The sequence below is a fragment of the Macaca thibetana genome, chromosome 15, assembly GCF_024542745.1.
Source record: "Macaca thibetana thibetana isolate TM-01 chromosome 15, ASM2454274v1, whole genome shotgun sequence".
Taxonomy (NCBI): domain Eukaryota; kingdom Metazoa; phylum Chordata; class Mammalia; order Primates; family Cercopithecidae; genus Macaca; species Macaca thibetana.
Window position 1 is genome coordinate 82,208,365 of NC_065592.1, and position 22,959 is coordinate 82,231,323.

General features: G+C 39.4%; 2 protein-coding genes across 5 annotated transcripts in view; one reads left to right on the forward strand and one right to left on the reverse strand.

The window, feature by feature from the left end:
• Positions 1–22,959, reverse strand: part of PTAR1 (protein prenyltransferase alpha subunit repeat containing 1) — a 424,325-nt gene that overhangs the window by 111,754 nt on the left and 289,612 nt on the right. The gene's annotated exons all lie outside the window — the stretch shown is intronic.
• The window catches only part of CFAP95 (cilia and flagella associated protein 95), an 85,957-nt gene continuing 68,961 nt past the window's right edge, over positions 5,964–22,959 (forward strand). For all 4 annotated transcript variants that reach the window (XR_007719735.1, XR_007719736.1, XM_050760924.1 and 1 more), the window contains exon 1: positions 5,964–6,276. Coding sequence is in view for 2 of the 4 variants with exons in the window: in XM_050760924.1 (XP_050616881.1) it covers positions 6,125–6,276 (152 nt within the window). In the remaining 2 variants the exon portion in view is untranslated. The remainder of the gene's footprint in view (positions 6,277–22,959) is intronic.

A 22,959-nucleotide genomic window follows, 5' to 3' on the forward strand; every position in this document is an offset into this window, starting at 1 on the left:
TGTTTTTCTCATCAACATTATGATGAGATGGCATTGAATGAAATGAAAATGATGTTACTCAAGGACCTGCTGTGTATGTGAAAGTATTCTATCAGGTGATACATGGATGGGATGTCTTATTGTTACTATCTGCAGCGGGTATCTATTATTTTTGCCTGTCAGGCACACTTTCCCTTACTTTGGAAGTAGCAACCTATTTTTCCCTGTAGTCCAATTCCATACTTTCAGTCCAGATTGTTAAGAAAGAGTGGGCATCATCCTTCAAAGAGAACCTCATGACACAGACCCAGCTGGGGAAAGTACCACATTACCTCTGGGCCTGACTCTAGTGACATTTTCAGAGTAGATCGCACGAGCCAAGTCAGGTCAACGAGTGACCAAGACTTCTGCTGGAGCTTGAAGGAAGAGGAGTGCTTTATGTTGTGGGGAGTTAGGGAATAATGTAAGTCAATGGCCATCTTGGAGAGGGCTTGGTTGAGAATAAGCTAACCCAAAAAGTAAAGCAGAACCAGGAAATAGAGAAACAGCATTCCAAAGACATTATTAAGCCCTGGGATTCAGATATGCTTAAACCAGACACACCCCTGGAATTCCCAGTTATGTAAGTCCAAAAATTCCTCTTTTTGACCTAATTAGTTTAACTTTCTCTCATTTGTCATCAAGAGTATACTAGCTCAATTCTGGGCATAGTGGTTTGAGCCTACAGTGCCGGCTACTGGAAAGGCTGAGGCAGGAGGATCACTTGAGCCCAGGAGTTCAGGTGCAGCCTCGGCAACATAACAAGACTCCATCTCTTAAAAAAACAAAGCTGAGTCACTACTATTATAGAAACTTTAACTGGAAATTATCTTTTTACTTGGAAACTCTCTGGACCTCATTTATATTAAAGCAATTAGATGACTACTTAAAATTCAACCCTAAAAGCAGGTAAAATTTCACTTCCTTTTGTTCTTTTTTCTTTTTCAGACAAGGTCAATAAATTTTCCAGCTTTTTCCCTGAACCTTCCATTACCCCCAGATTGGTGACTAGGTATCCTCATCCTAGAACAGCCTCTGTTGCATGCAGCAAACCGGAACTGTCTGCTCACACCTGACCCTCTGGGGAAAGCCTCTCGGTCAGTTCCTTACCAGCTTGCTCACCACATGGCTGGTGGCAGGGCTTGTCAGGGATATGGGCAAATTTCCATCACTCTCAGAGTAGAAAAGATCCCCTGCCCCACCCCCTGATTTTCTCTGAGCTTTTTCCCTGAGAGATGAGGTTCCTTCAACCAAACTAAAGACCACAAAGAACAAAGAAAGCCACAACCATACTGAATTTAATTTCAAGTACCACTCCTTTCATAAGAACTCTTAACTGGTAGCTAAATTGTCTCATTCTTGCTGCTAATAAACAATGAAGGTTGGCCAATATGGTGAAACCTCATCTGTACTGAAAACACAAAAAAATTAGCCAGGCGTGGTGGCGCGCACCTGTAATCCCAGCTACTAGGGAGGCTGAGGCAGAAGAATCGCTGAAACCTGGGAGGTGGAGGTTGCAGTGAGTTGAGATCGCACCATTGCACTCCAGCCTGGGCAACAAGAGCCAAATTCCATCTCAACAACAACAGCAACAACAACAACAACAATAACAACAATGAAGGTTTCAAAAAGCAAAGCAGCACTGGGGAGAAACTGATGAGAATATTTTATGAAAATGGATATTCAGTCTTGGAATAATTAAGGATTTCCAACTTATAGGATATTTTCAAAGTCCCTCAGCTACCTTTATGCTAGAGTATGTCATTACTAATCTTGGGCATTAAAATTTATCATAATAATTGTGAATAACTCTGTCAAGGTATTTCACTTATTGGCTGGACTAGATATTAAAATGAAGGAAATGCTGAATTATAGTATACACTGAATATTTAATAAATTAATCCCCCATGCTGGCAGTAGGAGTTCCAGAAATAATGCCTGTTGCATGTCAGCACTTAATCAATGCTAGTTAGTGATAATGGCTTAAGGACAAGTAGATACCGAATTGATTCACAGTCCAAATTAGAAGCACAGAGGAATCATACTCAAGGTTAAAATCATTCTAAAAAAGACTTTTGGTAGTTACAGTTACAGGAAAGGAAAGAAGATTGAAGTTTTGCTCAAGTTGATTCCTTTGAGAGTTGTGAGACATAAACTTATTCATATAAATTTTGGCTTTGGTTTCTAGGTCTGATTATTTTTCTTTCATTTGATTTGTACCTGGGTTCTCAGTGATAGATTCTGACTCCAAAATGCATACTACTTCTCAAAGTTGTAAGAAGAGAGGAAGGAAACAGAGAGACAGAGAGGAGGAGGAGAGAGAGAAATAAGGGAAGAAAGAAGAAAAGGAGTAAGACATGGAAAAGTAAGGGATAAAGGGGAAAGTGGGAAAAAGCAAAAGAAGAAGGGAGAGGAAGAGGGGAAAGAAAATAGGGATGTGGGGAGCTGGAGATGGGGAGGTCTGGTTCCTCACCATCCCCAGTTTCTCCCAATCCCCCTTTTCTGAGCAAGAACCTCTTATTCATTTTGACATAGCAGGTGGACTCCAAATTTTTGTAAAGAATACTCAAAAGGGAAACCATAGATGTATATGTAGGTGAGTAACAGGAATTCCCTATTCCTGGAGTAGTTAAAAAAAAAAAAATACTATACAATCCTTGATTAGGACATCACTGCTGAGTTTTAAGTTTCTGAGTGCTATACAATTTAAACAGGAGTTTTTAACATATTTAAACTGGATTTGACATAGAGATAGTACAAATCAGTTTTCTTAAGCAATGTTAAATTCTTGTCTCTCAGCATAATTGAAAGACATTTGATAGAGAGAAGTAAATTTAATGGGGGCGGGAGGGAAACATGCTACTGGAGCTACTGGAGACTTTAGGAGATCCTGAGTAGGGGCTTTTCCAGGAATTGAGCACAGATCAAGACAGGAAGGGAAAGGAGATGGCAAAGAGGTTTGCCCCCATAGACGTTTACATCTGGTTGGTTTACATCTGTTTTAGGTTTGCTGTCCTGTTCAGTCCTTGGCAATCTCTTCAGGAATCTGATAAAGCTAATAAGGAAATTTATTAGCATAAGCTCACTTCCTGAGTTGACCTGCCTACACTTATCTTACAGAAAAGTCCCAGTTCCTCCCCCACCTGAGCTCTAATTTTCTCACCATAAGGATATTACAGCACAAAGGAATTAATACAAATAGAAGGCATTGCTTTAAGCTCTGTACTTCAGTGGTTTGCTAAAGTTTGAAGAAAACAGGGACAACTCAAGTATGTTGAGGATCAGTGATTTAACATTTATAAAGTATAAAACTTATTTATAGTCTTGAAGAGAAATAATATAGGAAATGCAAAGTTATCGTTATCAGTGGTACCATATCCAAATTTCTTGCCTACATTTTTCTGATCCTGGCTATTAAATTTCATATTAAACTAGAATAAAAAAGATATTCATTAAAAAGAGCTAGTAAACAAAGGTTGAAAACAGTAAGTATAGGAAACGCCGCACAAAAAGCCCCACCACATTTTAGGATATGCTTACAAATGATAAAGACAAAGTCAGGATGTAGTAATACTAGCAGCAGAAGTTTAAATTTAAGTGAGGACTGAGCATCTATTAGGCACTGTGCTACCTGCTTTTAATGTATTTATTATATTATATAGTTCTATTAAGAAACCTCTGCGATAAGTGCTGTTCTATTCCTGTTTTATTGCTAAAGAATCAAGAAACCAAAATTCTACAGTATGTATTGGTGTATACAAAGAAAATGAAATGCCCATAAACTCGAGGATATCACATAATTAATATCCTAAATCCTAGGACAAGGATGTTGAAAAGTATTCAGTAGACACAGAAGACAATGAAGTTTATAAATTTGATGCAAACAGAAAAGTGAGTATAACAAAAAACATAGTCACACACTCAAATAGGTGGTCGGCTTGGGTTAAGGAACTCTGAAATAACAAGCTATGTTTGTTTTGCATGTTTTCTTAACTTATTGCTTCTTGGTGTGCTGAAAAGCTTTTAAATCTCTGGGGCACTCATGCACTGTGGAAAGAGCTTGGCCTTGGGCAGCTTCCATCTTTGAGTGAAATTGTCTGCAGAGATCTGACATATTGGTTGCACATATGTTATGTTACCGCCACTCTAAACGTAAGTAAAATGAACACATGAACAGATGACAGCAATGATGATAATATTTTTGGAGCAACATCAATATGCTGTGCTTTGATTGGACAGAATTGAGCTTGACGGGGATCATATTTCCCCTTTTAAAGTTAACTTATATTTTTCTTTTCGTTCTGCCTAGAAGAAATGGGCTAAAATAGCAGTCAGCCCTCTCCTAGCACTTGGCTGGTGATGGTGGACTGTTTATTTGGTTTTAAGAAATATGTTTTAACTGTAGCTGTCAGTAAAATAGAGACCATAGCACACCACAGGCACCCACATTATGCACCACAGACCACGGAAAACCACTTAGTAGCTATATGTAATCAAATTTGTGCCATCTGATACAGAAGAGTGCCTCATTATTTATGGAAGCACTATAACACATCTTTTATAAACCAAAGACTCTATTTGTAGTGTGAATGGTCTCTTACTCTGTTTTAAAGTTTGATTCTTTGTGTACATGTGGTCTTCTTCAAGTAAGACACTTTTGGAAAGTAAATCTAAGGTAATCAAACATAATGAACATTTATTCATTCATTCAACACTGAAGATATCTGTATTAAGGACTATGCTGGGTAAGTGATTGCAAGGATGAAGCCCTTTAATGCCCCTCAAGTACTCGACTAAGGCCAGGGAGGAGAGAAGAATTCTGATGTGTTACATATTCTTTTCTTGGAAAGTCAAAAATGAAATAAAATGTCTTTTCTTCTGTAACACAGCTATCCAATAATTTCAAAAGGCAATCTTTTTGAAATCTCCTTCCCACATATAACACACAGCACAAAAATGTGATGAATTTCTGTTGTCACAAAATATCAAAAATTTCAATGAGGAGAACTTGACAAGTCCTGGGGATCTGAATGCCCAGAGTCCTAAACTGTACCTAGAGTCTTGCAGCATCATAACCTGAAGGAACTTGCGATTCTTGTGCCCACTCCACTCTACGGTCCCATTCCCTCTTTCGTTTTTCAGAGGAAGAAACTAGTGTTCAGAAAGGTCGAGAGAGGATCTGAAACTGGAGCTAGACTTTTTGATCCTCAAACTTTTTAGGTGATTTGCTGCATGAGTCTGCTCCTCCTCTTTCGCAGGTGAGAAAGCTGTATAGAATGACATACTTTGGGTTTCAGGGGATGCTCTCTTGTTCTCTTTTAGTCAAACTTATTATAAATAACTTGTAAGCAGAAGATGTGGTGGCAATGGATGATGGACGGTAGAAAGAACTTCTGTAAAGGCTGGGCGCGGTGACTCAGCCTGTAATCCCAGCAGTTTGAAAGACCGAGGCGGGCGGATCACTTGAGGTCAGAACTCGAGACCAGCATGGCCAACATGGTGAAAACCTGTCTCTACTAAAAATACAAAAAATTAGCCGGCCTGGTGGCGGGCCCCTGTAATCCCAGCTACAGGAGGCTGAGGCAGGAGAATCGCTTGAACCTGGGAGGCGGAGGTTGCAGTGAGCCGAGATCGCGCCACTGCACTCCAGCCTACCTGGGTGACAGAGTGAGACTCTGTCTCAAAAAAAAAAAAAAAAAAAAAAAAAGAACTTCTCTAAAAACAGCCCAAACAGACCCACTCGGGGCTCAGGGAATTTGCTCTTCCCTTGGTACTTAACTGACCCACCACTGCCCCATAACTGCGCCCAGCCACTCTTAAGATTTGGCGGGTGGACAGGCGAAACGGCAGATCCCAGGATGCAGTTCCGCCTTTTATCACCTATGTAGCCCGGTCGCTACCCTCGCTGCATTCTGGGAAACGTAGTTTCTTATCAGTAACGACAACGTCTAGGAAACGTTTGGCCGTCAGGTTGGATCCGCCCCTCCATTGGCCCCGCCCCAGGTTGCTTAGGAGATAAGAGACGCCAAATCTTGGTACTTCCGGTCTAGTAGGGCAGGACAGGTGCATAGAGAACTCCTCAGAGGTCTATACCTCGAGGGCTGCCATGGAAAGCCTTGACAGATTCTGTCAGGACTGGTGCGACAGCAAGCAACACTGGTTGGAGATCGGACCCCTGGACTTGGTGGAGCGCAAGGGCTCCCTGACCCTTCGCTCCCATCACAAGAAATATTCGAAGCCGGTGTTGGTGTATTCCTGGTGAGCGAGGTTCCCCTCCCAAGATCCCGGGTACTGGGGGAAGGAAAGAGAGGGGAAAGGCTAGAACAGGAAAGGAAAGGAGAGTCAGAGAGAGGGGACAGGAGTGGAGAAGAGAGAGGAAACAGAAAAAAGAATGAGAAAAATGGGGGAGAAAGGTAGAGAAAGAAGGAAATGAGAAGAAAGGTGAGGAAAAGGTGAGACGAGAGAGGAGTGGGAAGGCGGAAAAGAGAGAGAAAAAAAGTGAAAGAAGTATTTTCAAAGGAGAGATGGGGAGAGTGGGAGAGAGGGTTGGAGCAGGCAGGAGGAAATAGAAAAGCCTTCCAGGGGCAGCTCCCAGCCACACACACACTGGACCATGCAGCAGCCAAATCCCCGGCCACCTGAGGTTTTAGCTCATTCGCACAGAGCGGGTGTGTATAAATAGGGGGTGAAAAGCAGGTGCTATCAGAGGCCTGGAAAGCACATTTCTGAAACAGGCACTTACTCATAAAAGGAATTCGAGGCTAGGGGCACAGCAGGAGGGAGATGCCTGTTTAGAGGACCAGCCTCGAGGGCTGCCATTTTCTGGGGGTAGGGCATACATTGAGTGATTTGAACGAGGCCCTTCATATTTTCTAGGCTACATACAAGGACTTTTCTGGCCAGAGACTGCAAACTGGCATCTCACACTGGTTAAGACCAAAAGACATTGCTTCGCATAATCTCTGTTTACTTTTTAATTTTTTTCATTTTAATTAGTTGGCCACATTTAAAACTAGGAGATTCACAATAAATCCAGGGTTATATATTTGAAAATTTAAAAGTCCTGGCCAGGGAGGATTTTATTTCTCTGGGAAACTATGAATGCACCAGAGCTGAGCACTGGCTACGCCTTAAGATGGGTGTTGTTCTGTCTTTAGGAACTTCCCTCATGTAAGTTCTTGCTTGGCCCCAAGAAGCATTTGGTTTACTTCTTGTGCTTTAGACCTTGACCTGGAAATTCACTTTCTCTTAAAGAGAAACTGGAAGAATAGTGGAAACTTTTAGGACTTTTCAAATTCTTTCCCTCAAATTAACTCCCTGCTTTCCAACAAGTTTACTTTTCTGCTTTTACTTCTCAACCCTGAAACTGTCTCTCTTCCTCCTTTGAACTTAGTGTGAGAGGTTATACAGATTTGGAATCCAAAGCTACACTGGGAAACAGAAAATCCTCTTTTAGCCTCATATGGGGCTTACCTCATAGCTCTCAAGCAAAACACTTAGCTCTTCTGTGATTCTGTTACCCCACAGAGATTTAAGTCATAATATAAATCACCACTAGAAGTTACTGTTAAAGAGAAAGACCTTTTGCAAAGGGACAGTGCTTCTGCTCTCTGCTGCACTACTATTACTTTGAAAATTCCATTTTGAAAGTTACAGATATCAATAGCAAAACCACAGAAGAACATAAATGAGAAGAAGGTGAGGAACCTGGTGAGGAGAAAAGGGTAGTGGAACACTGTAAGTCATTCCAGCCGCTGCTGAAAATATAGAGGGATATCATGCATTGGTTTTGGAAGGAAGGCTGGGGAACAGGAAGACTTAAATTCAACCCAACATAACATTTGTGTGTCACGCACTTTGCTACATGTTGGGGACATAGAGATAGAGAAACGGATTCGATTAGATAATTGTTGTAAAGCATTTAGCATCATTCCTGGAAAATCATAAGTTGTCAATAATGTAGGGTAGCTGTATGAGTCCGTTTTCACACTGCTATAAAGAAAAACCTGAGACTGGGTGATTTATAAAGGAAAGAAGTTTAATTGACTTACAGTTCATCAGGTCTTGGGAAGCCTCAGGAAACTTACAGCTACAGTGGAAGGCAAAGGGAAAGCAAGCACCTTCTTCACAAGGCAGCAGGAGAGAGAAGGGTGAAGGAGGAACTTCCAAACACTGATAAAACCATCAAATCTTGTGAGAACTCACTCACTATCATGAGAACAGCATGGGGAAAATTTTCTCATGATCCAATCACCTCCCTCTCTTGACACATTGGGACTACAGGTCCCTCCCAATGTGGGGATTACAAATCAAGATGAGATTTGAGTGGGGACACAAGAGTCAAACCATATCAGTAGCTAACACTATTGATTTAGCATAGCATAATGGTTAAAACTCGGGCTCTAGGTTTGAAAACTAACTCTCTTGCTGTGTGTTGTGGCAAGTGACTTGACTGCTCTGGGCCTGTTTCTGCAACTGTAAAATGGGGATGACAGGGTTATTGTAACATTAAATGAGGTATGATATGTGAAACACGTTTTAACACATGGCCTGCCACATATTAAGCACAGTAGAAGTTAGTTATATGTATTACGACATGGCCATTGACCCCAAGGAGCTCCAGACAGCAGTAAAGGAGAATAATATCAATAAATTCATTATCATCTGATTTTTGCAAAAAAGATGATTATAAGAAACAAAGGTAATGGTGCAGTGGGCAGGGTGGTTCCTGAGCAAGGTTTTCAACTAAGGATAGGGGACAAAAAAGAATAGGCAAGTGCAGTGGAATAGTAAAGGACAGCCCCTCAGGAAACAGAATTCTTTTTCAATAGTGGACAAATACAGTTGATCCTTATTATTTCTGAATTCTGTGTTTGTAAATTCACCTACGTGCTACAGTTTATTTGTAAGTCAAAATTAATACTTGATGCACTTTTGTGGTCATTTGTAGACATTCTCAGAGCAGCAAAAACGACCAAAAACAATTGAGTTGCCCAACGTGCATGTTCCTACCTGAGGTCAAAGCAATGCTCTGCCTTTTTGTTTCAGCTCTCATACTGTAAACAAGTATCCTTTCCATGTTCTATTTAATGCGACTTTTTTTTTTTTTTTTTTTTTTTTTTTTTTTTTTGCATTTTGTGCTTTTTGTTAGCTATATGGTAAAACGGCCCCAAGCATCATGCATCCTTACAGAGGAAATGCATGTATTAGAAAGCTTCATTCAGATTTAAATTATAGTGCAGTTTGTGTATACATATGTAACAAACCTGCATGTTGTGCACATGTACCCTAGAACTTAAAGTATAATAAAAAAAGAAACACAATAATTATACTTAATAGTAAAACATAAATGGCAAAATAATTATAATTTCTGAAGTTTCCTGTTGAGTATCTGTGATAGCTTTTATAATTATCCCTATTGAGATTTTAAGTTTTATAACTGTTACATTAGATTTTTAATGAAAACCTGTTTTATTTAACTCTGAGTTGTGACAATACATTTTATAGTCTATCTCCAAAAAAACATTATAGTGCAGTTGGCAGTGATTTCAATGTGAATGAATCAACAATACACGTTACGTAAGGTGTTTTTAAACTGAAACACGTATAATACAAGGTTATGTCTTGATTGACTGACAAAAATATTGTGACCAGAGGCTCACAGGAACCTAACCTTGTATTTCTGTATTTGCTAATTGAGTGTTCGAGGCAACTTTATAGAATATAAAGATAGCAAGAATTAACTGTGAAATGTGAGAAGCACTAGCATTTTCTGTGCTGACTGTATTGCTGGCATACTTGTTCTTCCACATCTAGCCAGTCACCAAGATCTGTCCTACAAAGCTGAAAAAAATTCAGGTTGTGTAAAATTCTAAATTGAATGATGTCATTGACTTATTTTTATGCATTTTGGTCATAATTGTTAGCTTTCTATTGATTTGTTTTATGATAGATTAAATTTTTATTAAATTTTAATAGCTTTTATTAGTGATTTCTTATTTAACTGATGAACACTTAATATCTATAAACACACCATTTGCATGGCTTCTCAACAGAGTATTCAATCAGTTAAGTGACTGTACACATATGTACAAAACAAAATCTGTATCTGGGAGAAATTCTGACTTTCCTCTGATTAAACAGTTCAAACATTTAGATTTTTTCCCTGTGTTTCTCTTTATCTGGCATGTGATACAGAGCTATTTGACCTCATTACTCATATTAAAAACAGTTGTGTATAATAGACGTGATAAAGTACTATATCCAGAATCCTTGTTAGGGGATACCTTTCATCTGTTACTGGGATGAAACATTACCAAAGAGCCACCTCTGCCTTGCAACTGAAGTGCTTGATAGAGTCATATCACCCTCATCACACCTTGATGCTTCTGAGTGAGAGATGCCTTTTCTAGGAATTATTTTACCCCACTAATTCCTGTAGCATTTATGGAGCCATATCATCAGGTGATTCCATTAGAACTGAACTAAGGGGAAATATTTTCTGTTAGGATATCTTCCCACTCATTGGAATGATGAAATACTAAGAATCACAACAATTTAGAATTACCCTTAACAAATTCTCTCATGTGAGGCTAATTCTTATATTCATTCATTCATATTTATCTTTTCCTTGGCCAAATTGAAATCTGGGAACAAGTGATAATAATTTAAAGCAAAACAAATGCATTGGGATCTCCATGGAGACAGTTCTTGCTCTGGTCTCCATGGTGACATTTAGTTTTAAGGACTCAGGTTAATTTTATGTATTTGTGATTTTAATTACTTTTCTTCCCTGCCTAAGCCCCAAATTAAAGAGCCTGGGAGTTTCACTTCCTGTCCCCTATAGGAAGAAACCCGAAAGATAAACAGAAAAAAAGGGAAGAGAAATATGGTGATAATTGTGGGGTAGGGAATTTTGTAGTTTTAAATACTTTTACACAAAATCATTTGGGCTGGGGCAATAAATTAGAATTAAAGGGTGGAATCTTTCCATGAAGCTCTTCAGACTTTCCCCTACCCTACTGCACTGTTTGAACAGGAAGTTTATAGGTATTTAAGGTACTTCACGTTCACAGGGGCACCCAATTCCAAGACACCTGGATATCATGAGTGCACTTAAATAGAAAAGAGAGTGTCTGAATTTTCTAATTTGCTGTGTCATTCTTCTTGTATTTAATGAATGATTTTCTCAGGTACTAACCTGGAAGCATTTAGAGTTCCTCCTGTCACTGGAGACCAAGCTTGTGCTACACAGAGCTTTGCTAGCCAGCAATCCCATCTTTCTACATTTCCAAAACACATTCGAGAACTATGATAAAAAGCAAAGAAAAAAAATAATAAGGCCCCTTGGTAACCACATGCTGCCGCCTGTCCTTTTGCTGAAATCCACAAGGGCTTCTTTTCTATCAAGCCTTCATCTTTCTGCCTTTAACATAGACTCAGGCCCTCAATCAGAAGCTTATTAACTCTTAATTTGTACACATTTTTAAGTTTGGTTCTGTGGTTTCCATGCAAACAACACAAAATTTGACGGGGGAGAGAAGAGGCTTTAAAGGGGCTTTTTTGGATCTATAGTTAGAAGGCGGAAAGAAGGGCAAGCCTCAGGACAAGGGATAAGAATGCAGTAGGTGCTCAATTAATGTTTCTCAAATAAATGAGCAAATGAGCAGAAAGAATAAAGACAGAAACCCAAAATGTACTGCATGCTGAGGCCCTATATTTATATTTTAATGAGGCTTTGAGGTAAAAGACCACAGTGTAGTACAAAATCCTCACTCAAACCAGGGCTGATTTTCACAGCCATGCTCTTGATGCAATAACATAACATGGAAGTATGTTTGGACACCTCTGTAGAAATGACCTTAGAAGGGTATAACATATACTTCTGTTAAAATAGTAAAGAATTTTTAAATGGGAGCTAAGTTTGGGCTGTTCCTCGTTGCAGTGTGTGTCATACCATCAAGAACTGATAGGTACTAATGAGGTTTTGAGTTAATGTGGGGACGAATGATATTTACACTTTAAAGAGATACTTTTATTTCTCAACTTATACTTTAAAAAATTCCAAATTATAATATCATGCAGGCATTTAAGATGATGTAACAGTAGGCTAAGAACATGGAAATATATTCACTCTAGCGGGTAGCAGAATTAGAAATATGCACACAACTCAGATGTATATATAAAATTTATTTTCTAAAACCAATCCTCAAACTTTTCAACTGTTGGTTACTAGAGAAAAATTCAAACATGCCAATTAAAGCTTATCTGTGTCTCTTTTAGTTTAACAGCTTGTTTTAGGTTAAAATAGTCTCGTTCAGAACAGTGCCCACTCCTTGAGTCCTTCCTCCTCCACCTTCTCCTTCCCCCAACACCATCTGTATGTGTACAAGGGGCTGAGGTTATGTGACGTTTGGGTGGGGGTGGAGGAGTGAGGCCTCCGGATCTATTGTAGGTCCTTATCCTTGCTCGCCTCATCGTGGTCCAACTGCTGTGCATGCTGCTGCCGAATTTGTGGCTGATCCTGTTGGTTTGTTGAGAACTGGTGTCTCTGCCTCCAGATTCAGTCCCACTTGATCTCTTGCAGGGGACTGCAGATACCTATCAGGCTCGTCCTCGCACAGCCCCTGACTTAGGCTGGTCACCCTGCAGCCACAGGTAGAGGTGGGGCATCTCTACCCTCAACATGGTGGCCTGCAGCTGGCCCAGTGACACTCAACTCAACTTCCCTCTCAATGCCCTGGAGAGAGGGCGAGAGGATGCCATGGTTTGCCCAGGATGGTTTACTCCCATTGGCTTGAGACTTACCAAAGCTCCTCTTTTAGTTTCTAAAGTGTTCTTCAGAAGATTAATGACAAAGTCATCCTCCCTGTGGTATGTTTGAGAGCTTCTGGTTCTTGTTGTTAACAGAAGCTTAAGGAATTTAGAAGTCCTTTTGTTTCTCAATAATGCCTGACTTTCAAGAAAACATCTCACTCAGAACTCAAAAATTTCATTTTGTCAGTCAGAAGTTAATCAATAATACTCCATTTTTTCTTCAGATTTCTGGTGAAACAGTCCTAATTCTTCCCAAAGCAAAAGTGGGTATCTCTGATTTATTAGAGCAAAAGTTATTTTAAAGGGTGGCTCAGTAGAGAAAAGTACAAAGATTAATATTTGAAAAATTAATCTCTTTAAGTATAAAAAAGCAATATGTACTGGAATTCTCTCTTTGGTTAAAAATATGTGTCTAGACCGGGCACAGTAGCTCACGCTTGTAATCCCAACACTTCGGGAAGCCAAGGTGAGAGGATTGCTTGAGCCAGGAGCTCGAGACCAGCCTGGGCAACATGGCAAAACCCAATCTCTACCGAAAAAACACCAAGAATTAGCCGGGTGTGGTGATACACCCCTGTGGTCTAAGCTACTTGGGAGGCTGAGGCGGGAGGATCGCTGGAGCCTGGGAGGCAGAGGTTGCAGTGAGCTGAGATTGAGCTACTGCACTCCAGCCTGGGTGACAGAGCTGGGTGACAGACCCTGTTTCCAAAAAATAAAATAAAATAAAATAAAATAAAATATATGAGTCTATATTCACTGAAAAGAGAGTGAAAAAATATTCACCATGTAACATGATATTTATTACTGGATGGTGGATTTATGGGTTATTTTTCCTTTTCTTTTTTCTCTTTGCTACTTCTACATTTTCCATAACAAACATGTATTTTCATAATAAGAATAAAGTAAAATTACTTAAAATTTGTGATATCACTTTCTACAGCTTTTACCTGGATGCAAACATTTTCTAAAGGATCAGAATTTAGACACAATACTTCATTTCTTTCAGCATCTGAGTCACCCTCCATGGTTTATTATGAGCCTTTTAAAAATATCTTTTTAATTGCTAGTTTATGTTGGGTAAAAAGCATGATGTTATTCACATTCATTTGGTTTAACCACCCTTTCATTCTCGTCTGTGTTCTACAACGGTGGATCCTACGCCATCGTTATTTTTAATCTAGTCCTACATTCTCATTCCTCAACATATGCACATTACCTACAAATGCTTTTGGATATAGTAGTTTTTGGGGAAAGCACTATATTTTTTTATTTTTCAAGACGAAATCCAGGAGACTCTGCCTCCTTTTGCCCTGACTACATTTTTCTTTCAGTGCTATTTTCTTTTAAGAAATTCCAGTCAAATTCTTTTTCTGAAAATGGATAGTTATAGAATGATTGTGCCATGACCTTTGTGTGAAAGTTTGCTCAACTTAACTGGCATTTACAAAAATAAAATTGTTTTACATGCAAGATGAGCCCTGGTAAGGCAAAGTATACAGAAGAGGCATTTCACCACACAGGCAAACTTGGATTAGGAAAGATCCTTGCTGTACAGAAGTACCTCTGCCTCAAGCCAAACCCCTACCCTTATACCCGACTCATAACTGGGCTGTGGGAGCCATTAGAGTCCTCTCCTTATTGTAATGCTGCTGTAGTCTTTCCTCTCAGAGATAGTCCGAAGTACTTTTTCACCAAGCTTGCTTTCATTTACCTTACCGACTATCTCTTTCTAGGTAAGCGTGTTGTGGTTGGGGGAGGAAGTTAGAAGAATGTGCAGCTTAGTGACATTTTGATAAGGAGAGGTTCACACTGAGAAGCCCAAACTTGGGGCTCAGGAGGTTTTGTGGCACTATAACTAGTATTGTTAGATACACTTCTCTGAGTTTCCCTGGGAACTCATCCCCATTGGCACCATTTTCTGTGGGTACTGGTCAGAAGTCTTTTCGTTGCAAGTGACAGATGGTCAGCTTGCTCTAGCCTAAGAAAACAGAATGAATTAACTCAGGATATTCCTGGATGATTGATTACCAGGTGAGACAGGCAGGGGTAAGCTGGGCCTTAGGAACAACTGGAACGAAGGATGAAAATGCACCAGGTCTGTGTTTCCCTTCTCTCTTTGTGAATTTGCTTCATCTTGTTGTGGAAGAGTATGGGAAACATGGCTGCTGCAGTTCTGGAATGTATAACTTACATCTTCATCCCACAAAGAAAGATTGGCTTTAAGGTATTTTCAGTTCTGGCTCAACAAATTTCAGGCCATATGTCTTTCCCTGGGCCAAGTACCTGTTTGAAGTCATCTGGCTGGGCAAGGGCAAATGGAAATATGGTAGCTCTCCAAGAGCCACGAACAAGGAGGACGCACCCAGGAGAAGGAAAGAGTGCTGGGCTGGCAGTCCTAGAGAAAGTTACTGTGGTGGAGAAGGAATAGCAGATTCCAAACCCTCAGTTTTACAGCAAACGTCTAGAACATAACCCATTAATATATTGGGAGACTTCCTACAATTGATGCTATTTTGACTTTAAACTCTCCCTCCCCAGCCAACTTGTACCTACCTACTCAATGCAATTTTTTAAAATTTATCTTAGATGTAATGGGCTGAAAACAGAAATCCTGTGTAGAGATTAGATGAAACATATCTTTGGAGTGCTTTACAAAAGTTATGAATACATTTAAATATTCTTATTTTATTTTTTTAAAGGCAGGGTCTCGCTTTGTCACCCAGGGTGGAGTGCAGTGGCTCAGTCATAGCTTGTGGTAACTTCAAACATCTGGGCTCAAGTGATTCTCCTGCCCCAGCCTTCCAAGCAGCTGGGACTATAGGCATGCACCACCATGCTTGACTAATTTTTAAAAACATTTTTTTTTCTTTGGTAGAGATGATAGTCTTCCTTTAATAGCCAGGCTGGTCTTGCACTCCTGGCCTCAAGCAATCCTCCCACCTTGGTCTCGCAAAGTGCTGGGATTACAGATGTGTGCCATTGCACCCAGCCTTCTTACTGGTTTTGATAGACATTAATCTTTATTACTGTTTCCTTTATTTCACTTGAAATACAATTATGTTTTAATTGTTATTAGTCACACTATGTATTTTCTATTTTTTTTTTTTTTTTTTTTTTTTTTTGAGACGGAGTCTCGCTCTGTCGCCCAGGCTGGAGTGCAGTGGCGCGATCTCGGCTCACTGCAAGCTCCGCCTCCCGGGTTCACGCCATTCTCCTGCCTCAGCCTCCTGAGTAGCTGGGACTACAGGCGCCCACAACCGCGCCCGGCTAATTTTTTGTATTTTTAGTAGAGACGGGGTTTCACCGTGGTCTCGATCTCCTGACCTTGTGATCCGCCCGCCTCGGCCTCCCAAAGCGCTGGGATTACAGGCGTGAGCCACCGCGCCCGGCCGTATTTTCTTTTTATATTTAACTAAGTTGTGATGCATTAACAAAGAGAATTAATTGGCAGAAATATTATAATATGTTTCTTTGGTAAGCTACTAAATATCCAATCAGATTGTTCCAGGTTCAATTAAATGGAAGAATTAACATAATACCATTTATCTATTGCAAAGTAAATTTCATTGCAAATAATTTAGCCTCCTTTTATAGATAGTGATAGGAAAAACTATTTTGAAATTAAAATATAGGAATAAATAACTTGTCACAATTTTTTAAACATTTGGAAAAACTGAATTGCTCAGTAAGGATCCAGAAGCATTAAATAAGCTTTTTTTTAAAAAGCACTAAGCTTTTATTCACTATCTTCTTCCTAGATGAAGGACTCTTTTTTGAACGGCATTTATTAAAAGTGTATTTATGAATCCATTGCTCTGTTGCAGGCACTTTGCTGGGTTAAGAATTTGACCATGACTAAGACATCCCACCTGCCTTTAGGATGTTAGAGGTTACTGTGGGACAGGAGTGGGGAGGGCTACCCTAGCAATTACAATGTACTGTGATATGTGTTATGATTAGCAGTAAGCAGGTTGCTCAGGGAGCATCCAAGAGGAGCATTTAACGTAGGCCTGTTGGACAAGGGAAGCTTTCCAGAGGAGATTCACCTAGTCCCTAGGATCCCCAAGGAGAACTAAGGTATAGTGCTTTAGTTTCCAACCAAGGGCAGTACTACCCTTTCCCCAAGAGTCTTTGGAAATATGTGTGGGCATTTTTTGTTGTGTAATGACTGGTATCTTGTGATGCAGAATGTGTGATTGTAAGAATTGTGACTCTTAGTCCTGGAGGTGGCCATAGCATCTTAACAGCATTTATCCATCTATCTATATGAAGCCTAATTTACATATCCATAAACTATAATAACAGCCAGATGGGTGAGAACAGCAGAGCTAACATGTATCTACCATCAACACATTAAGGCTAGCTAGTTTGCATATGGCCATTTATAGCAAGGGTGTGAACAGCAACACTCATAATAGATCCAGTCACGGAAAGGGAATTCCCCACTCAGGATTGTATAAGAACCCCGAGCTTTCAGAGATCAGTGGCACCTGCTCTCCTTGTAGGGGATGCATGTCAATAGGCAACAATGGGCCACTGCAGGCAGTCTCTCAGAGGTTAAGATACTGTGACCTCCCACCCAGACCTCTAACAAATGATTAGTTGTTATGTCAATTATTAGAAAAATTTAGCCTGGAAAGACTGCATGGTTTTTTAATTTGAATTTTTCTTTTCGTGTAAAACAATTTTATAATAAACTTAAGTAATTTGGAACCACTACTGGTTGGTTTCCATGCATGTCAAAGTCAGTGTGGCAAATGTAATGTGTTAAGTCTTGCTCCTTGTCTCAGTCCTTGCCCATATAACTCTGACAAATGAGCAGGTCAAGGCATACCAAATGTCCTGCTGGACTTTCAGGCACAAATACCAATTTTTTTCCCTACTAGTACTGTTTTGGGGAATAACTCTCAGCTCTGTGATAATTGTCTCTATTTCTTCTTTGGAAATAGTCTATTTCGACTTCTTGCTTCTACTGAGAGCAGTGTTAGGAAATAGTTTTTCTTAGAAAGTCATGTAAGTCATCTAGCTTTCCATGTATATTTGCATAGAGTTATGGAAAGTAATCTTTAATGATTAAGGTGTTTTTCTTCTATTTTGATGGTTATATCCTATTTTTAACAATTTTATTAAGATGGAATTCACATGCCATACAAATCACCCTTTTAAAGTGTATTTAATTCATTGGCTTTTAGTATTCACCAAGTTGTGCATCTATCACCACAATCAATTTTAGAACATTTTGTTACCCCCCGCCAAAATAAATCCTACTCCCTTTATCCCTCACCCCAAACCTCTTCTAGCCCTCAGCCCTCGAGCCACAAGCAACCAATAATTGATTTTCTGCCTCTATGGATTTGCCTATTCTGGGCATTTCACATAAATGGAATTATACAACATATGGTCCTTGGTGACCTACATAATGTTTTCAAGGTTCATCTGTGTTGTAGTTTTTATCAATACTTCATTTCTTTTTATTTCTTAATAATGTGTCATTGTATGGATATTATATCCCTCTATTTTGTTTTCTTGGTTTGTTAGGAGCTTGTCTATTTTGTTTACTTACTGATTTTTTTTCTTGGCCTCTCTTCTGTTTTCTAACTCACTTAATTGTGCTTTTATCTTGAATTATTCTGCTCTTCTTACTTCTTTTGTTTTGCTTGTTCTTTTATTATGCTTTTGCATTAGATGTTTCATTTATTTGCTTTCCTTCTTTCATGTTTAGTGATCTAAATACTTAAAGCTTTGGATTTTTCCCTGGGTACTGCTTTAGCTATATCCTATGGATTCTTATAAGTGGTGTTTTAATTTGTCTGCACTTTTGAGAAATTAAGCAATTTAATTTGCATTGATCTTTTGACTCAAGAGTTGTTTGATTAAGTGTTTAAAAATTTCCAGATCAAAGAAGGATATTTTTAAAAATGTTGTTAATTTCTAGTTTTATTGCATGGTTGTCAGGAGCTATGATTTATATTTTTTGAATATATTGAAATATTTTATCTTTATTTTTTAAAAGTCCCATGTGCACTGGAAGTTGTATTCTGTAGGCAAGTCATAAGTATTGCTTTCACTCTTCTTTCCACACGCAGTCTATGTTCACCCCTTTACCCAAATGTTTGCCCAAGAAAAATGACCCAAATTCCATCTAGTCGTAGGTCAAAATCCAGGATCTGCTCATGTTATACCATAGTTTCTCTACCAAGACTAACTGTGGTTCTTCTTGGTTCAAAAACCTGTGGGAAAAAAAATCCAGATTTTTGTCCTCCCCACTTGATATACCCAATATACAGTTAGCTCTTGAACAACACGGGGGTCGGAGTGCTGGCCAGATGTGCAGTTGAAAATCTGCATATAACTTTCGACTCCCACAAAACTTAACTACTAATAGCCTACTGTTGACCGGAATCCTTACTGGCAGCATAAACAGTCAATTAACACATATTTTGTATGTTATAGGTATTATATACTGTATTCTCACAATAAAATAAGCTAGAGAAAATAAAACATTACTAAAAAGTCATAAGGAAGAGAAAATATATTTATGCATTTAGTGGAAATGGATCATTATAAAGTCATCACATTGACTAGGTTGTGTAGGCTGAGGAGGAGGAGAAAGAGGAGGAGTTGGTCTCTTGTCTCAGGTGGCAGATGAGGCAGCAAGGAAGAGGTGGAGGAAGTGGAAGGAGAGGCAGGAGAAGCAGTCACACCCAGTGTAACTTTCATTGAAAAAACCTATGTGTAAGTGGACCTGCATAGTTCAAACTATGTTGTTCAAGGGTCAACTGTGCAGTGCTGGGACAGAGACAGGATGAGTATAATAGGGACACCTACTCAGAAAGAAGAAGGATGGCAGTGACAGAGTTGTCATTTGTCTGCGGCAAGCAGACTTGTTAGAAAGCTCTACCCTGGTGTCAGGAATACTCTTTGATGAGACCCTGATTCAGCTCTCAGGGAGCAGTTTCTCTTTCCTGTTGTTCTCTGTGGTCTTGGCTCCGCCCTGGTGTGATCTTTGCTTTTCCATTATTCTATGCCTGCAGTGGATATTGGACTACCTGCATCTCCTGTGTTCAACTCAATTGGTTCATTTTCTGTTTCCAGATGTTGGGGAACCAAAGGATATTTTAAATATTGAACAGTCAAAGGATTTACAAATGTAGACTCCTGGCTTATTTGGAAGTACAATTCTCAAAAACAGTACTTTTTTATTTATTTGAATTCAGTTTGTTCCAAATGCTAGTAATCTCACCCTCAACTCTTTCTATATAAACTAGATAGAGTTCTCAGACTTGCTGTATTTCTTTACCTTTTCTCTTTAGAACACCTTGAATTTCACTTTGAAACTGATGTAGTCACAGAAATCAGACACCTTGGAATTTTCTGTTTGGCCATTTCCTTAATTAGATATTTGCTCTGTTAAACAAAGTTTATAGGAGGCCATTGTTTTGAACCAGCTTCCCGCACTAGGCCCCAGTAGACCAGACCAAGCCGGAATGGAGTCACTTGTGCTAAGTGCCACATAATCAAAGTGAATTTTGAAACAGACCAGTTTTCGAAAAAACCAGGAGTCTGCAGTCTACCTTAGTCAGCCTAGTAAGGAAGTCCCCTTTGTTTTAACCTTATCAGGAAAGGAATTTTGAAGCAGCCAATCCATTTTTTGTTCTCTGTTTCTGCTTTCTTCAGCCCTTTTCTATCTATAAAGCCAACCTCCTCTGCTCAACTCATTCTGTTTTCCAGAATGAGGTGTTGCCAGATGCTAGAATCATGAATAAAAGCCAAGTCATTCTTTAAACTTGTTGTAATTTTATCTTTTGACAGCTCTAATGTATCTGAATTTACTGGGAGGGCCTAACAATAGGATGAACTTTGCTGCAAAGCAGAGCCTTAGTGGACCTTTGTCTCAAAAGAGTCTTTGTCAGTTTTCTCTCTTACTGTTTGGGATCTAAAAGTTGTTGGCTCTTTTAATATTTCAAGGCCCCAGATTTTTGGAATCTCTCATTTCTGTTTAATTTCTTCTTGAAGCCCAGTCAATTATTTCCTGAATTCATCTCATTCTCTTTTGTAAATACCTGGAAAACACAACCAATAGCAATTCACACACAAAACTAACAGTTTTCCAATTTTTTTTTCAATCTCAGGAGGTATATGATTTGACTTCTCACTTTCTCTAGCTATAAGTTTGGCCTTTCCAGTTTCCTATTTTATCCTGCCTGGCTTTTAGCCAATGCCATATATATTTTTTTATTTTTGTGACAGCAGCACCCATAGCCCACTTTTGATACTAATTTCTATGTGAGATTAGGCTAAGCTTAATCTATGATAACAAACAGCATCCCCCCACCCTCCAGCCCAGATTCCAGTGAGTATTACATGAAGGTTGATTTTCTGTTCATACAATGTCTGCTGTAGGTTTTTGGTGGAAGGTGGGCACTCTTCCACATAGACACTCCGAGAATCAGCTTGATTGAATCAGCTTGATTCAGAAAGAAATGACATTTCAGAAAGTCATTTCAGGGAAAGAAAGAGTTGAATATTGTAGAAGAGCTTCCACTGTCGTAGCCCAGAAATGACACATATCATTTCTGTGTATATTCATTTTATTGGCCAGAACTAGTCAAATGGCCTTACTAACTGCAAATGCTGGGAATTTTCACCTCCTGCATTCCCAGGAAAGAAGGATAAAATATATTGGTGAGCACAATGTCTATCACATCTAGAAGACCTTCTTGTAAAACTCCCTTCCTAGGATGGGCTCTGGAGCTCCCTGTAGCCCTAACATTATTGAACCTCTGGACCTAAAGCCATTACCCTTATATAACATTGGTAAACACCCTAAGGGAGTGGGTTTGGTGTTTTGAAGTTCTAATTACTCCTCTGGTTCTAGCTTTCACCCAAAAAATTGGTCTGAAAATTCTCCATTAATGTCCAACACATTAAAAGTATGTAATACTCTTATTTACATGCTGCTCTTTCTCTCTCTACACACACACACACATACATACACACACACACACACATACACACATACACACACATATATATTTGTGAGACTGAGTCTCACTTCATTGCCCAGGCTGGAGTGCAGTGGTGCAATCTCAGTTCACTGCAACCTCTGCTTTCTGGATTCAAGCCTCCCTAGTAGCTGGGATTTACAGGCGTGCACCACTAGCCTGGCTAACTTTCTGTATTTTAGTAGAGACGGGTTTTTGCCATGTTGGCCAGGCTGGTCTCAAACTCCTGGCCTGAAGCAATCTACCTGCCTCTGTCTCCCAAAGTGCTGAGATTACAGGTGTGAGCTACTGCACCTGGTCAAAATATAATAATATTTAATCTAACATTTTCCATTGCTTCCGGAGGAAGAGTTTATCTGTGCAGCCATGGGAAATGTAACTTGGTTTGCACTCCAAGAGGCCCACCTCTGTGCAATCTTGTTGATCTCTTCTCAGCACTTCTTCTACTTGGCCTCAGCTGGACTCTGGCTGCTTTTAATGGCCCTTGTACATATTATAATCTGGGGATGATAACTTGTGATTTTGCTAAACATTTATTTGCTTTTAATTGTTTCACTTCCTTTGCTGTTTTTGAATGAATTCTAGGAGGAAAGGGAAAAATGTGTATTTCTGTAGTTATGTTCCTTATGGAAGTCTGTTTGAATTCTAGATTTTATTCCTGCAGAAAAACTTATTTGTTTTCTAAAGTAAATGAAACAGATTGTCCTGAAACCAAAAGACTTTGTATTATCTATGCAATATGCACAGCTCATGGAATCACTAAGTGTGATTTAAAATAGATCTTAAGGTGACATAATGTAATCTTTTAATGTTATTCTGGAATAATTAATTCAAATTATTTAAGCCAGTAGATTAAGACTATTGGAATAGGAGCTTACACAGGTAATTGAGTGTTTCTTTGCTTTTTGTTTTGGAGGGAGGCAAGCTGATCTCCATGTCACTCCATGCCGGAAATCTGCAAGGTGTTTTCAGACTACAGTAATTACTAATGTACAGTGCCCCTTAAAAACTCCCCCTTTAGCCCTACTTTTCCACCACCCAGTGTCTTCAGCCAGTTATTCCAAGTTGTTTCTGGAGGAGAGGATCAAGGAAACTCAGAAGTGTCCTGGGATTTGAAGAT